The 13665-nt window shown below is 53.6% G+C and overlaps 1 protein-coding gene across 2 annotated transcripts; it reads right to left on the reverse strand.

The window, feature by feature from the left end:
* Positions 1 to 5716: 5716 nt before the first annotated feature.
* On the reverse strand, positions 5717 to 12218 carry WNT10B (Wnt family member 10B). Of its 2 annotated transcripts, XM_067696388.1 has the most exons (7): positions 11940 to 12218; positions 11552 to 11680; positions 11084 to 11227; positions 10043 to 10162; positions 9658 to 9920; positions 7502 to 7875; positions 5717 to 6904 (listed from the first exon to the last, which is right to left on the reverse strand). In XM_067696388.1, the coding sequence occupies exons 4-7, from the start codon at positions 10114 to 10116 to the stop codon at positions 6446 to 6448; spliced, it is 1170 nt and encodes a 389-aa protein (XP_067552489.1). In that variant the 5' UTR covers positions 10117 to 10162; positions 11084 to 11227; positions 11552 to 11680; positions 11940 to 12218; the 3' UTR covers positions 5717 to 6445. The 2 variants fall into 2 exon arrangements, with proteins under 2 accessions (XP_067552489.1, XP_067552488.1); XM_067696387.1 differs by lacking the exon at positions 11940 to 12218 and having other exon boundaries at positions 11084 to 11141; positions 11552 to 11924.
* Between the last annotated feature and the right edge of the window lie 1447 nt (positions 12219 to 13665).

Consider the following 13665-nt stretch of genomic DNA (forward strand, 5'->3'; position numbering starts at 1 on the left):
GTGGAAGACCTGGCGGAGGCCGATGTGGGGGCTGGAAACTGCGGGCGGCGGAGGCGGGAGCTAGGAAATGGGGGTGAGACAGTGGGGACAGAGGTGAGAATCGCAAGCCTCAGAGCCATGTCTGTTATTTAAGGACTGGGCCGCATAATGGGCACACTGGAGACTGGGACTCCTTGGGCAAAGTCAGGAAGGAGCAGAAAATGAGTGAACAGCCCTTGCTTTGGACCTTAGCTCTCATCTTCATTTTCTTTTAAACTTTTTTTATATATACATTTATTTATTTATTTTTGGCTGCGTTGGGTCTTCGTTGCTGTGCGCGGGCTTTCTCTAGTTGCGGCAAACGGGAGCTACTGTTAGTCGTTGCGGTGCACAGGCTTCTCATTGCGGTGGCTTCTCTTGTTGCGGAGCACGGGCTCTAGGCGCGCGGGCTTCAGTAGTTGTGGCTCGCGGGCTCTAGAGCGCAGGCTCAGTAGTTGTGGCGCACGGGCTTAGTTGTTCCGCAGCATGTGGGATCTTCCCGCGCCAGGGCTTGAACCCGTGTCCCCTGCATTGGCAGGCGGATTCTTAACCATTGCACCACCAGGGAAGTCCTCAGCTTCATTTCTTAATCAGGGCTACGTGCACCCCCCTGAGAGCCCTCACTGCACCAGCGTTTCTACTCACTACTAAGACTAGGTTGCTTGGGGGTGAGAATCAAGAGATCCTTTCCATAGGGAAGAGGGAGAGTGATGAATTTAAGAGACTGAAGGAAACAGCTGGACACTGGGTCAGTTAGGAAGTTGGAACTTGAAAGACAAACGGTTGAAGACCAGTATTCAGAGGTATGGTTTGAGGATGTATGCCTAGATGAGTATGAATTTTAGGATTACAAGGAAAGTGAGGGATTTTGCACCCGTGTTTCTCTATTCCTGCCAACCCCCACTTTCCTCACACTCATTTCTGCAGCTGGTCTAGACATGCAAATCTGCCTTGGAACAGTCACAGCTGTGATACAAGAAGGGCGCTAGTAATGCTAAGAATGGAAAAAGGTTCTTGAAGTGCCCTTTCTCCTCATTTACAGCAGTACAGATCCTCCTCAGCTTACAATGGGTTACATCCCAATAAACCCATCGTAAGTTAAAACATCTTAAGTCAAAAATGCGTTTGCACCTAACCTACCGAACATAATAGCTTAGCCTAGCCTGCCTTAAACATGTTCAGAACACTTACATTAGCCTACAGTTGGGCAAAATAATCTAACACAAAGCCTATTTTATAATAAAGTGTTGAATATCTTATGTAATCTATTGAATACTATACTGTACTTAAAGTGGAAAACAGAATGCTTGTATGGGCACAGAATGGTTGTAAGTGTATCAGTTGTTTACCCTTGTGATGGCGTGGCTGACTGGGAGCTGCAACTAGCTGCCACTGCCTAGCATCACAACAGGACATCATACCAAATAGCCTGGGAAAAGATCAAAGTTCAAAATTAATTTATAGTTTCTACTCGAGGCAGATCACTTTTGCACCATCATAAAGTAAAAAAATCGTAAGTCAAACCATTGTAAGTTGGGACCATCTGTACAAGGGAACACATGGCTCTTCCCTAAAGCTTGAGCCAAAATTGTTGCTTTTTAAATTTGTTTTTGTTTTTACCTTGTTTCTTGTCTCCTTCCAAGAAGAACTAGACTGGTAGATAGCTACATTCTGTCTACCCTGTATCCCTATCAATCCTTGGTGTATGAATTCACCAGTCCCTTCCTCTTATTTCAGTTTGGGGTTTTTTTGTTTTAAAGTCTTTATTGACTTTGTTACAATATTGCTTTATTGACTTTGTTACAGTATTGTCTTGTATTGACTCTGTTACAATATTGCTTTGTTACAACATTGTTTTTTGTTTTGGTTTTTTGGCTGGAGGCATGTGGGATCCTAGCTCCCCAACCAGGGATGGAACCCACACCCCCTGCATTGGAAGACAAAGTCTTAACCACTGGACCGCCAGGGAAGTACCCCCAGTTTGTTTTCTCTCTTATTTTAACCTGAAGAATAACACAACTCTGGAATGTGAAGTCAAGAGGCCCTTAATTTAAGATGGTGAAGGATGAGTGATAACCTACATGAGAAAAGAATCCAAAAAAGAATGCATATATGTATATGTATAACTGAATCACTTTGCTGTACACCTGAAACTAATACAACATTGTAAATCAACTATACTCCAATAAAATTAAGATATTATTTAAAAACAGAAAAAGGATGGTGAAGGATGATTGAAAACAAACTTATGGTTACCAAAGGGGAAATGTCTGGGGCGGGGGAGAGGGGAAGGAGGGTTAAATGAGGAGCTTGGGATTAACATACAGACAATACTATATTTTTTTTTAATAAATTTATTTATTTTTGGCTGTGTTGGGTCTTCGTTGCTGCAAGCGGGCTGTCTCTAGTTGTGGCGAGCGGGGGCTACTCTTCATTGCGGTGCACGTGCTTCTCATTGTGGTGGCTTCTCTTGTTGCAGAGCACAAGCTCTAGGCGCGCGGGCTTCAGTAGTTGTGGCACACGGGCTCGGTAGTTGTGGCTCGCAGGCTCTAGAGCGCAGGCTCAGTAGTTGTGGCGCATGGGCTTAGCTGCTCCGCGGCACGTGGGATCTTTCTGGACCAGGGATCGAACCTGTGTCCCCCGCCTTGGCAGGCGGATTCTTAACAACTGCACCACCAGGGAAGTCCCCACACTACTATATGTAAGATAGGTAACCAATAAGGACTTAATGTACAGCACAGGGAACTCTACTCAATATTCTGTGATAACCTATATGAGAAAAGAATCTGAAAAAGAATGAATATATGTATACATATAACTGAATCACTTTGCTGTACACTTGAAACTAACACAACAGTGTAAATCAACTGTACTCCAATAAAAGAAAAGAAAAGGTGGTGAAGGGTGAGATGGATAACAAGGATCATGTTTATAACAAAGAGAGTTGTATCCATCCTGGGCTATTGCCATTAAGGGCCTTTGCCCTCCTAAGCTCTCTGTTTTAAATGGCAGAAGACTCCTCTAGTGTTATTACCGACTCCTAGAGTGGGCCCTGTGATACCTCCACATGATTACTCTTCTCTTTTCCTAGAATTTTCTAGGCACACCCCACCAGGTTATGCCCACACACTGATCACCAAAATTATGCTTTGCAACTGCCCTTGCTAGTGCCTCAACCATACCAACATGCCTTGTGGGACTCTGACAGGAGGTGACACCTGTCGATGTTCCTGCCGAAGTCTTCAGATCCTCTCAAGGTTGGGCCCAGGTGTGACAGAAGGATGGAAATGGTGACAGTCTAGTATGGTTAGCAGCAAGTACCATGATATTTGAGTCAGAACTGTTGAATGGAACTGGAGAATCTCCCAGCCCTTCTATCCTTCACCGTCTGGAGTCTGGAGAGGAAAGTGTCTGTTGCAGCATTACTGGGCACTTCCCATGGAGCAAAGAGGAGCACAGACAGGAGGGGTGCTGCTCAGCTGGCAATAAGCCAGCCAGTGCCACTCCCCAGCTCCCCAGCCACTTGAAAAGCTAAGGGAAGAAGAGCTCTGTCCAGAGCTGAAGGAGGCCAAGAGGCCTGACTTACAGTTCATCAGTCTTTCTCCCTCCCTCTGGCTGCCATTGGCGCTAACTAAAGCTGAAATTTTAGCCACCCGCTCTGTGGGTTGCACACTCCCCCTCCCGTCACTGACCCCAGGCCTGGGCCTGAGCCCAGAGCGTGTGCCTGGGAGCAGGGGTGGGGAGGGGGGTGTTGGCCTTGCTGACAAAATCTATTTGGAATTTCTCAAGGTTGTGGTTTGGGGCTTAAGTTTGCCACAGAGTGTGTCTGAGGAAAGAAGAGAGAATGCTAGAAAGAGAAAGGGAGCCAAAGAGAGCACAGAGGAAGGAAATAGGGGGAAAACTGAAATACTCCTGCTGTGATTTCATTGGACCTTCTCCTCCCTCTTCCTGAGTGTGAGAAATTCCCATTCTGGATATTCCTTATCATTATTCTCTCTCATATCCTGTGTGTATTCTAGCTGCATCCCTCTCTCCCCAACTATCCCATATATACGTTAGGCTCAGTCAGTGCCTAAAGCCTACCTCCATCAAATTTCCAAATCAAGAATTCTCAGTGCACAAGCAGAAATTCAGGACATAAAGTTTTGCCATAAACTACTGCCCTAAACCAACACCCCTTGCGGTTCTGGCTACCCTGATGCTACCGTCATTTCACCTGATTTTGAGGGTAATTTGGGTAGCAGATAGAGCTATTGCCTAGAGGAGCGAAAAGGACTATTTCTACATCCCCTAGCCAAGGAGATGACCTGATAGAGTCAGCATCTTGCAACTCCATAAATATTCAGTTATTTGTAAAGTTCTAAATTTGTGATGCAGATTCCTTTTCTGAATTGAAAATAATTGTTTCTTTTCTTTTTTTAATAAATTATTTATTGTATATATATATTTTTTTTAAATTTTGGGCTACGTTGGGTCTTCGTTGCTGTGCACGGGCTTTCTCTAGTTGCGGCGGGGAGCGTTGGGTCTTCGTTGTGGTGTGCGGGCTTCTCATCGTGGTGGCTTCTCTTGTTGTGGAGCGGAGCACAGGCTCTAGGCGCACAGGCTTCAGTAGTTGTGGCACACAGCCTCAGTAGTTGTGGCTCGCGGGCTCTATAGCGCAGGCTCAGTAGCTGTGGCACACGGGCTTAGTTGCTCCGCGGCACGTGGGATCTTCCCGGACCAGGGATCGAACCCGTGTCCCCTGCATTGGCAGGCGGATTCTCAACCACTGCGCCACCAGGTAAGCCCTAATTGTTTATTTTCAATGATACTGGGCTAGGAATAGAAAGAAATCAGGATTGAAATAAAAGAAATTCTGTTTTCTCTAGTTATGGTTATCTCCTAAAAGATAAAGGCATTGTTTTATTGAGATTAAATGCAGAAGAGCTCTGAATAAGGAAAGACAGACTACATGGCAAATAATTCAGTGGGAGAGCATGCTGGTTTTTCTGGTTTCCAAAGTAAAAAACTCCAATTTTGAGCGTAGGAATCCTTTATATATGTTTCCCATTAGTCTTGCATCTATCTCCAAGTTCTTTGATTTGGAGCCAGAGAGAAAAGAACCTGCCCTTTTGGGTCCAGGTTCAATGTCGGGACATCTTCAGGACTTGAAAACCCCAGAAAGGAGGTGACCTCATGGTGTGTAGGGTAGGGGTCAAAACAAACCACAGCCAGAGGACCAAATCTGGTCCCGCAGTCCATTTCTGTGAATTAAGTTTTATTGGACATAGCCATGCCCATTTGTTTATGTATGGTCTATGGCTGCTTTTGAGTAATTATGACAGAGTTGAGTAGTTTCGACAAAGTCCGAAAGCCTAATGTATCTACCATCAAGCCCTTTACAGGGGAAGAAAAAAAAAGCCAACCCCTGTTTTAGGGCAGTGACCAAGGCAAAATTTGGAGTTGAGGCACAGAGAACGTAAATAGGGCCTATGTTTACATCTCTAGTCCCTCACACCTAGAAGTCCCCCCGCCCCGCCCAGGTTTTTCCACACTAAAAGTCGCCAGGTCACCTGCAGACCATCTGAAATCCTTTGTGGAACCAGGCATGATATACAAAAAGTCACTGAGTGTGGGAGGGTAGGAGAAATCACCCGGCAAAGAATCCAGGACTGGGATCCCAAGTGTGGGTAGAAATATCACCATCTGTATTCACTGGTCCAGTAACTTAATTTATTTTTGTTACAAACAAGAACCAAGAACAAGTCTCGGTACAATAAATTATCCATTCCCACCCCCACTGCTGAAGAAAGAAGAAGAGGCTCAGAGAATCTTAGGTAAAATTCTTCCTTTGGAGGGTTCCCTTTAACATCTGAATTGGGGAGACAGCTTCCCTAAGGGCCTAGACAGACAACTTTCAGGGTTTTTGAGTGCCCTGTGCTCTGTCCCTTCCCTAAGAAAAACCTCTCTACAACCATCTCCCATTACTTGCTAAGAGGGGGCCCAGGCTGCAGTAAAGGAGCTTGGGAACAAGCAAATAGGAGAGAGTGGTCTCCTGGATACAGGTCTTATGGCCCCACACAATGCCTAGGGCTATCCCTCAAGAGGAAAGAGTGGTCAAACTATAGGGACTCCCCAGCCAAAAGGAGTGTGAATGAGAGTTAAAGGGACCCCAGGTTGGGTAGAGGGGGGCAATACAGTTCATCTCATCTTAGTCCATTCGGATGTTCGAGGAGCAGAAGAGGGTGACAGCTCCCCCTCAAGGCCCTCCTACTGTGGGGGAGAAGGCCACACATCACAGACTCCACCTGACCCCTACCACCCCCAAAGCTGTTTCTAGGTAGATACTTTGAGCTTCCAGGGGCCAAGATTGACCCTGGATAGAAATCAGAGCAAAAGGCTGCAAGGGTGCCCCTCCCCTTCCCCAGCCCCTCAGTGAGGCTGACCCTCACTTACACACGTTGACCCATTCTGTGACCTTGCACTCATCGCATAGCACGTAGCAGCACCAGTGGAAGCGGCAATGACAGCGCTCAACTCGTGTCTGCCGGAGCACGTTGTGGCCGCGGCCACAGCACAGGCTGCCACAGCCGTCCAGCAGGCGGCTGGTCTTGTTGCAGGCCCGGCCCCGCGTGCCTGGGGAGCCCATGGTGGGGTCTCGCTCACAGAAGTCAGGAGACTTCTCAAAGTAGACCAGTTCTCCTGAGAGGCGACGGGGACGAAGGCGGGGTTGAAAGGCTCCAGAGTTGCGGTTGTGAGTATCAATGAAGATGGCCCGGCCCAGCCGCTCCCTCAAGGCCGCCCCTACCACCCGGAACTCTGGGGCTGACCTCCAGCACGTCTTGAACTGGCAGCTGCCTGATGTGCCATGACACTTGCATTTCCGCTTCAGGTTTTCAGTTACCACCTAGAGCATCAGCAGGGAAGAGGTGAAAGGGGAGGGCAGCAAATGGACAGAGCACAAAGGCACAGGAGAGGGGAGGGAACAGAGGGCACAGACGGACAAATAGAGGCAAGAATGACAAGGAAATATCAGACGAGAAAGGGCACTTTGAGGCTGGCTAATAGCCCATCTCCCTCATGTTATGGTTGCAGAACTGAAGCCAGAGCAGAGTGTAATTTGCCCATCTTCAATAACTAGCTGGCAACAGGACTCAGCTCCAGTTGTCCTGACTCCCAGTCCAGTGCTCTTTCCAGAGTGAGCGCTGCTAAACCAGGGAGTCTCGCACCCCTAAATTCTGTAGGGAAGACAGCTATAATAATAGCTACCATGTAATGAGCACCTGTCAAGGACTAGGCACTATTCTGGGTGCTCTATGTGCTAGCTCAGTCTTAATGACACTGTAAGGTAGGTATCATGAGACTCTTTTTACAGATGCAAAACTGAGGCCACCCAGCTGGTGAGTGACAGTCACCCACCACATCCTCTTACTATGCTGTGCCTCCCAAGATCTAGCCGGGCCTCGAAAGCTCGGGAGACGGAGGGCAAGTTGCACACACATACCTGACGCCCCACCCTGTTGTTGTGGATTCGCATTCGTGCCTGGATGTCCCGGGGAGCTTCCCTGGAATCCAAGAAATCCCGAGAGAACTTCTCTCCAAAGTCCATGTCATGGTTACAGCCACCCCATTCCCATGTGTCCTGGGGGCCAGGGCTGGGGCCTGAGCCGGGGCCCGGGCTGGGCAGGGAGTGGGGAAAACTCTTGCCCCGGGACAGTGCCTGCAGCTGCAGCAGTTTGGCCCTCAGCCGATCCTGCTCGCCACTGCCCTTCCAGCCGCAGCTGCAGCTCACCAGCTTGCCCAGGCTGCAGGCCGTGGCTACCGCATGCATGACCCCAGCAGCCAGCATGGAGAAGGAAAAAGCGCTCTCTCGGAAACCTGAGGATGAAAAGGTTATGATGGTAGGGGTAAGTCTGACAGGCAGCTGAGAGTAAGGGGGCCAAAGGAAATAAACAGCCACACTCCAATTCCAGAAACTCCTGACTCCTGGTCCTGCCTTTTACCAGCTGAGTAATTTGGGAGCAAGTCACACGGGAAGTAAGGGAACCGAGAGCACAGAGCCTCAGTTTCCTCATCTTTAAAGGGAGAGGATGGTTTGAGATCATCCCTGAGGCCCATTCTTGCTCTGTAAGTCTGGGATTTTCAGGTATGGATGAAAGAGCTAGCCTAAAGGGAAAGACCCCTGGGGTTGAGAGATGACTAAGAGAGAGTCCCTGAGGTCTTTGAAGATGTGTTCACTCAGTTCTACATCTGAAAGCCTTAGAAATTCCCCAGCCCTGCAGGTGGGGTGGGAGCAGAGTCCTTTCATTGTGTGTGTGTGTGTGTGTGTGTGTGTGTGTGTGTGTGTGTGTGTGCGCGCGTAATTCAAGGTTATTTTAATCAGTCTTTTAACCAACCTACCCTCCACCACTCCAACATCCCCAAAGTACGGGAGCTGTGGAGCTGTCCTTCCTCTTTCCAGCTTCTAGTTTTATATTTGCCCATTAAGACTAGCCTTTATGTTTATCCTAACCTGCTATTACTCTATAAAACACTGGGAGAGGGAGAGAGGTGTGGGTGATTCTCCCTAAGGTCCTCTTAAAATGTTGGCTTCTTTGTTATGTTTTGGGGGTCACAGAGGCTCAGGATGACAAGCCTTTCCCAGGCTTAGATAGACATGCTTCTCATTTAGGCATCAAAGCCTTCGCCTACACCAGGCCCTGTGGAAATGGAGGGGGTCCCTCACTTCCTTCTAGGCAGGGGCTCTCTGGAGCCCTGAGTGGATGAGAGACAGCCCCTCTCTAGGGGCCAGGCCTCTCCCACCCCGGGACGCAGGGCTCCTGGCCCAGCCTCCCGATCCTCCAGCCCCAGCCCTCCAGGGGGGAAGCTGTCTGCACAAGTCTTGGGAATTCCCCTGAAGATGGTAGCTGCCTATTAACCCTGTGGTCCCCAAAGTATTGCCCCCACCCTTGGGCTGAGCCTGAGATGGATGTTTACTCCTCTAGGGAGTAAACTCCAGCGTGGCCTGTCAAGAGACAGGGCTGCCTCTCAGACCAGGGCCCCCAGACCAGGCCCCGCAGTGACCTGTTCTCCGCCCCTCTAGCCGCTCCTCACCTGCTCAGGTGAGAGCCACCTGGAGCCCTCACAGCACAGAGGAGGGGGATGCTCCCCGACTTCAAAGCCATCAGGGTCTTTGTTCCCACCTTCTGCTCCTGGGAACCCCAGTAATTAGGGGAGTAGGTTTAACCCTTAAACGGTTGGGGGCGTCACCCCACCCCCGCTGAGGCTCTGGGGACACCAGCCTGGGCTTGTCCCATGGAGAGGGAGGGACAGAAAACTGGGGGAGGGGAAGAAGGGGGGCATTTGAAGTTTCCAGGGCTGGGGGCATCTCTTGCTCACAGGGGCAGCCCAGATCAGCTGGGCGGAGGCAGGAAAGGGGCGGGGGCGCCTAGGGTAGGGGAGCAGGGACCCAGCTGCCTTGCCGGCAGTGCGCAGGTGGAAGTCAGAAGCACGGGGCCCCAGACGCGTGGCCAGACCCTACTCCGCGCGCGGCTCCGGGGGGAATTCCCGGAGAGGCCCCTCCCGGAGTCGTGAACTCGTCCCTTCCCGCCTCCGCTCGCCTCGGCCTGCCCCCCGCCCCCCAGCCCCGGCGGCGGCACAGACCCGCCCCGCCAGGCTCACCGCGCTTGAGGATGGCGCTGTGGTGCGGCAGGCGACCGCCGCCCTCGAGCGCCGAGCAGTTCCAGCGCTGGTCACGCAGCTGGTGCTGACACTCGTGGACCGCGATGTGCAGGCCCTGAAGCGCGGACGCCGTCACGTCGGGGCTGCGCAGGCACAGGCCTAACTGCCGTTTGCTCAGGCCCGACAGCGTCAAGCATACGGTGTTGGCCGTCAGCGGCGGCTCGCCGGGCAGCTTCAGACCCAGAATCTCATTGCTTAGGGCCCTGGGAACCGAGAAGGCATTTGAGGGTCAGTGGTCCAGGCCTCGCGCCCCCTCTGACTCCTCCCGCCCCGCCTCTAGCCCAGGGCTTTCTCTCGTGGGCTGGGTGACAGGGGAACTGCTCACCGACTGCACAAAGCCAGGAACAGGAGACCCGCGAGGCCCGAGGGCGGAGGCCGCGGCCGCGGCTCCTCCCGCATGTCGAATCCCGGGCCCGAAGGCCCCGGTGGGCAGATCGATCAGGGCCTGCGGGACAGGGAAACTTAAGGATGGCTCCGGAATAGGGTGGCTCGCCTAGGCAACCAAAGGATGCTCAACTTCGGGCTCCTAACTCACCAGTGCCACCCCACCGACCGTTCTCACCCCCCTCAAACAAAACAATAAAGATCACGCCTTGATTCCCAGAGTACCTGGGCCCTGGAGGAAGAGTCCCCGCCTAGAAGCTGGGACTTACGCTAGTGCTCTGGAGCCGATCTGGCCAGACACAATGCCTGGCACACAGACACACTCACGTGCAAACAGAGGTATAGACTCACAAACAGCTCTCCACTACCTTGCACACCGCTCCCTTTTCTAGGGCCCCAAGACTGGCTTCCCCTGCCCAACACAGCTTCACCCTCTCACTGGGCTGCTGGGCAGGACTGAGAGAGGGTTCCCCACCACCCCCAGATGGCAGGGCGGGAGTGGGGGGCTGTCGCCTCCAGGTGCCGTCTAAGGCCAGCAACTTCTCTGAAAAGGGTGGAGAAATGGGCTCCCCATCCCACTCTGCCCGCTTCGGCCCCAGTAGGGAGCGAGGGGAGGCTCCAGGTGCGGCAAAGTCAGGGAGGGGACTTTGGTTCCCTCCTGAAAGGGACCGTGGCGCAAGCTGAGACCTCTTCCTCATCTGCCACCTTTCCTAACTACATGTTCCCCTCCTCCTAGCATCGCCCCTCTGGTCCCCACCAGGTCCCCAGTCTCAGTCCCCACCCCTTTGCTCTCGTTCATTGCTCTCCAAATCTGGGGCCACTCCTTTATTTGCGGTGTCTTTATTTCTGGCGATATCCCTGGCTCTCTCCGCATCTCTGTGCCCCCGTGGGCGGATGCGTGTCTGTCTGTCTGACTGCCACTGTGCCCGTCTCGTCCCCGTGTGCGAGTCCCTGCCCTCCCTGCTCTCCCGGTCCCGATTACCTCCAGCTGCTCTCGTGCAGAGTCCGCCACTGGCGCGGTTGGGTAGCCTGGGCTCGGGCTGTTCAAACCGTGGGGAGACTGCGTCGGGTTCTGCCCCCTCGGCAGAGCCGCATTCTTCCAGGGCAGGGCCACTCCTCTTCGCCGCTTCCCCAGCGCCGCCGCGGCCGCCGGGAGGAAGGGAGGGAGGAAGGGAGGGAGTGATCGAGAAAGCTAGCAGGCGGGCGAGCAAAGAACTGGGGGCTCTGGCTCTACTCGCGCCGAGCTCACCGGCGGCTCTGCCGCGGCTGACAGAGCTGCGGCCCCTCCCCGAGCCCGGGGCATCCCCACCCCACTCCTCGCACCCCCCGCCATGACCCGGGGAGCCCAGCCGCTCCCCCTCCTCCCAGCGCACACACACACCCTCTCCCCCGACGCCTGGGTTCAGGCTTGGCCCCGCTGAAGGGGGAGGTGGGCCAGAGTTCCGCTCACCTGCTCTGGGACCGCCCAGGCTGCAAGAAGGGTGCAGTGACCCAGTCTAGGGAGCCAGGACCCTGGTCCCAAGTGGTCATTTCTCTTTGCCTCAGTTTCCCACTGATAGTTGGATGGCTGCAAGGTGCCCTTGAGAAGATGAAGATGGAGCTGAGATCGAGCTTCTGTCGCTGGACAGTCTTGGGTAGAGCCCTCAGAGAGAGCACAGTGCAGGGCAATCGGAGCCGGCAGGAGCAGCTCCCTTCTGGGTGGCTTGGCTTCCACCCACCTCCGAGCCCTACGCCTGCCCCTTGGGAGGGGTCAGCTCTGGCCTCAGAGTTTGGCTTTAGCAGCGGCTTGGGTAACTCCAGAGATCTTCAGCCTGCCCCAATGCTTCCCCTTAGCTTACAGGCATCCTTGCCGGCAGAGGTCTCCTGCCCTTCCTAGGATCCCGGGTCTGCACTCCGCGTGGCCCATATTCCTGCTCCAGACTCTCAGACTTGCTTCACGTGGAAGGAGGAGGGCCTCGGTATCCCGAGCTGAGCCCGGCCCAAGGACAGCCAGGGAAAGAGCCTGATCCTGGGTTGCAGATACGGAGGCAAACCACCTTAGGGAGCCCCAGTGGCAGCGAAGGGGTTAGGCGCTGCTGCGCTCCTGCCTGACTCACCCTCCCAGCTCTAACCACTGTGGGCTATTTTTGCCAGAGAGGGGCCCCAGGCTTCCCAGCCGCCCCCCGCCCCTGCCAGACCGCAGCCCAAGGCACCGCTGGCCCTGCGCGCCCAAGGCTGGCACGTTGACTCAGAGACAGGCCCCCCGGGGAAGCAGGGCCACGGGGCTGAAACCCACAGCCCCAGTCATCGCTTCCTTGGCACTGGCCATGTAGCTCTGCTGGGCAGCCAGCCTCCAGTCTGTGTGGCTGCAGGTCCTGCCCCGTGCTGCAGGGGGCATTGCTGTCTAGGGGGCGAAGCTGTCTGAGGGAGATTAATGACTTTCATCTGGTAGGAAATGTATTAATCACCTTCCTGTGCCAGGCCTCAAGCAGGCTAGGGAGGTGAAAGCGCCATGGTCCTGACACTGGACAGCTGTGACCACGGAGGGTTGCTTGCTCCCCTCTGCTGTCCTACCTTGGGGGGAGAGGGGAGTATAGGAGAAGGAGCCCTAGAGCTCTTGCCCCTCCTTCCTGTTTAGGGGCCAAGAACCAAACCGTGTATGGCTTTTGAGGCCACCAGAATCTGCACCCTGACTCAGTAGCTTTTGTCCTTACACCTGGATTCGGTGATCCTCACCAGTGTCCTTGTCCTTCTCCCTGGTTGTCAGCCTGGAAGTTTACCTAGGGCCCTGGAAGGGGGGACGAGGTCTCCTATGCCCCTCTTCTCCCACAGGGGGACCTCTTGGACGCTCGTATTTCTCCATGTGTCTCCAGTTTCAGACTGTTCCTTCTTATTCTACCCTTGTTGGGCTGCCGTATAGCCAGGTGCCAAGGAAGGGCCAGGGTCAGAACTACTGCCACAGATTCCAACTTCTTAGTGACCCCAGGGCTCCCCAAGCTGGCCTATCCCAAGTCCAAGGACCCATACTCCTGTTCCCTCTCCCTGCAGAAGCCCAGCTCTGGGACATGAGGCCACAGGCAGGCAGACTGGGTGGCCTGAGCTGGCCCCCAGTGCCCTTGGCCCGACCGGCTGGCCTGAGCACTGACCCGCAGGCGGCTGGAGGGTGGTGTGGCAGGCGGGGCCTGGAGAGGGCTGCGGGTACACACCCATTGCCTAATACCCCAAGCACGCGGCCAGCTCCAGGAAAGGAGAGGGGCGGGAACCAGAGGGACCTTGACAAGGGTTGGGGCCATGACAGCAGGGGGAAAGTGAGGGACTGTCATCGCTTCAGGGAGGGAAATGGGAGCAAACTGATCCCCCTTCCCCTCAATGGGAAGGGTAGGGGGCTGCCTTCCCATCATGGGGATGGACGCACCGAGAGCAATCTGAGAAGGACACTGGGGCCCTATAGGGCGGGGGTCAAAGAAAAGGGAGATTGGGGGATCGAGCAACTGAGGCGTCGGCTAAAGCTGAGTACAGTCTCGAAAGCCTCCTCCTCTTCCTCCCCCTCCTCCCCCCACCCCGTGTTTGCCTTGGCCCAGGGTC

This window comes from Pseudorca crassidens, chromosome 11 (genome assembly GCF_039906515.1).
Source record: "Pseudorca crassidens isolate mPseCra1 chromosome 11, mPseCra1.hap1, whole genome shotgun sequence".
Lineage (NCBI taxonomy): Eukaryota > Metazoa > Chordata > Mammalia > Artiodactyla > Delphinidae > Pseudorca > Pseudorca crassidens.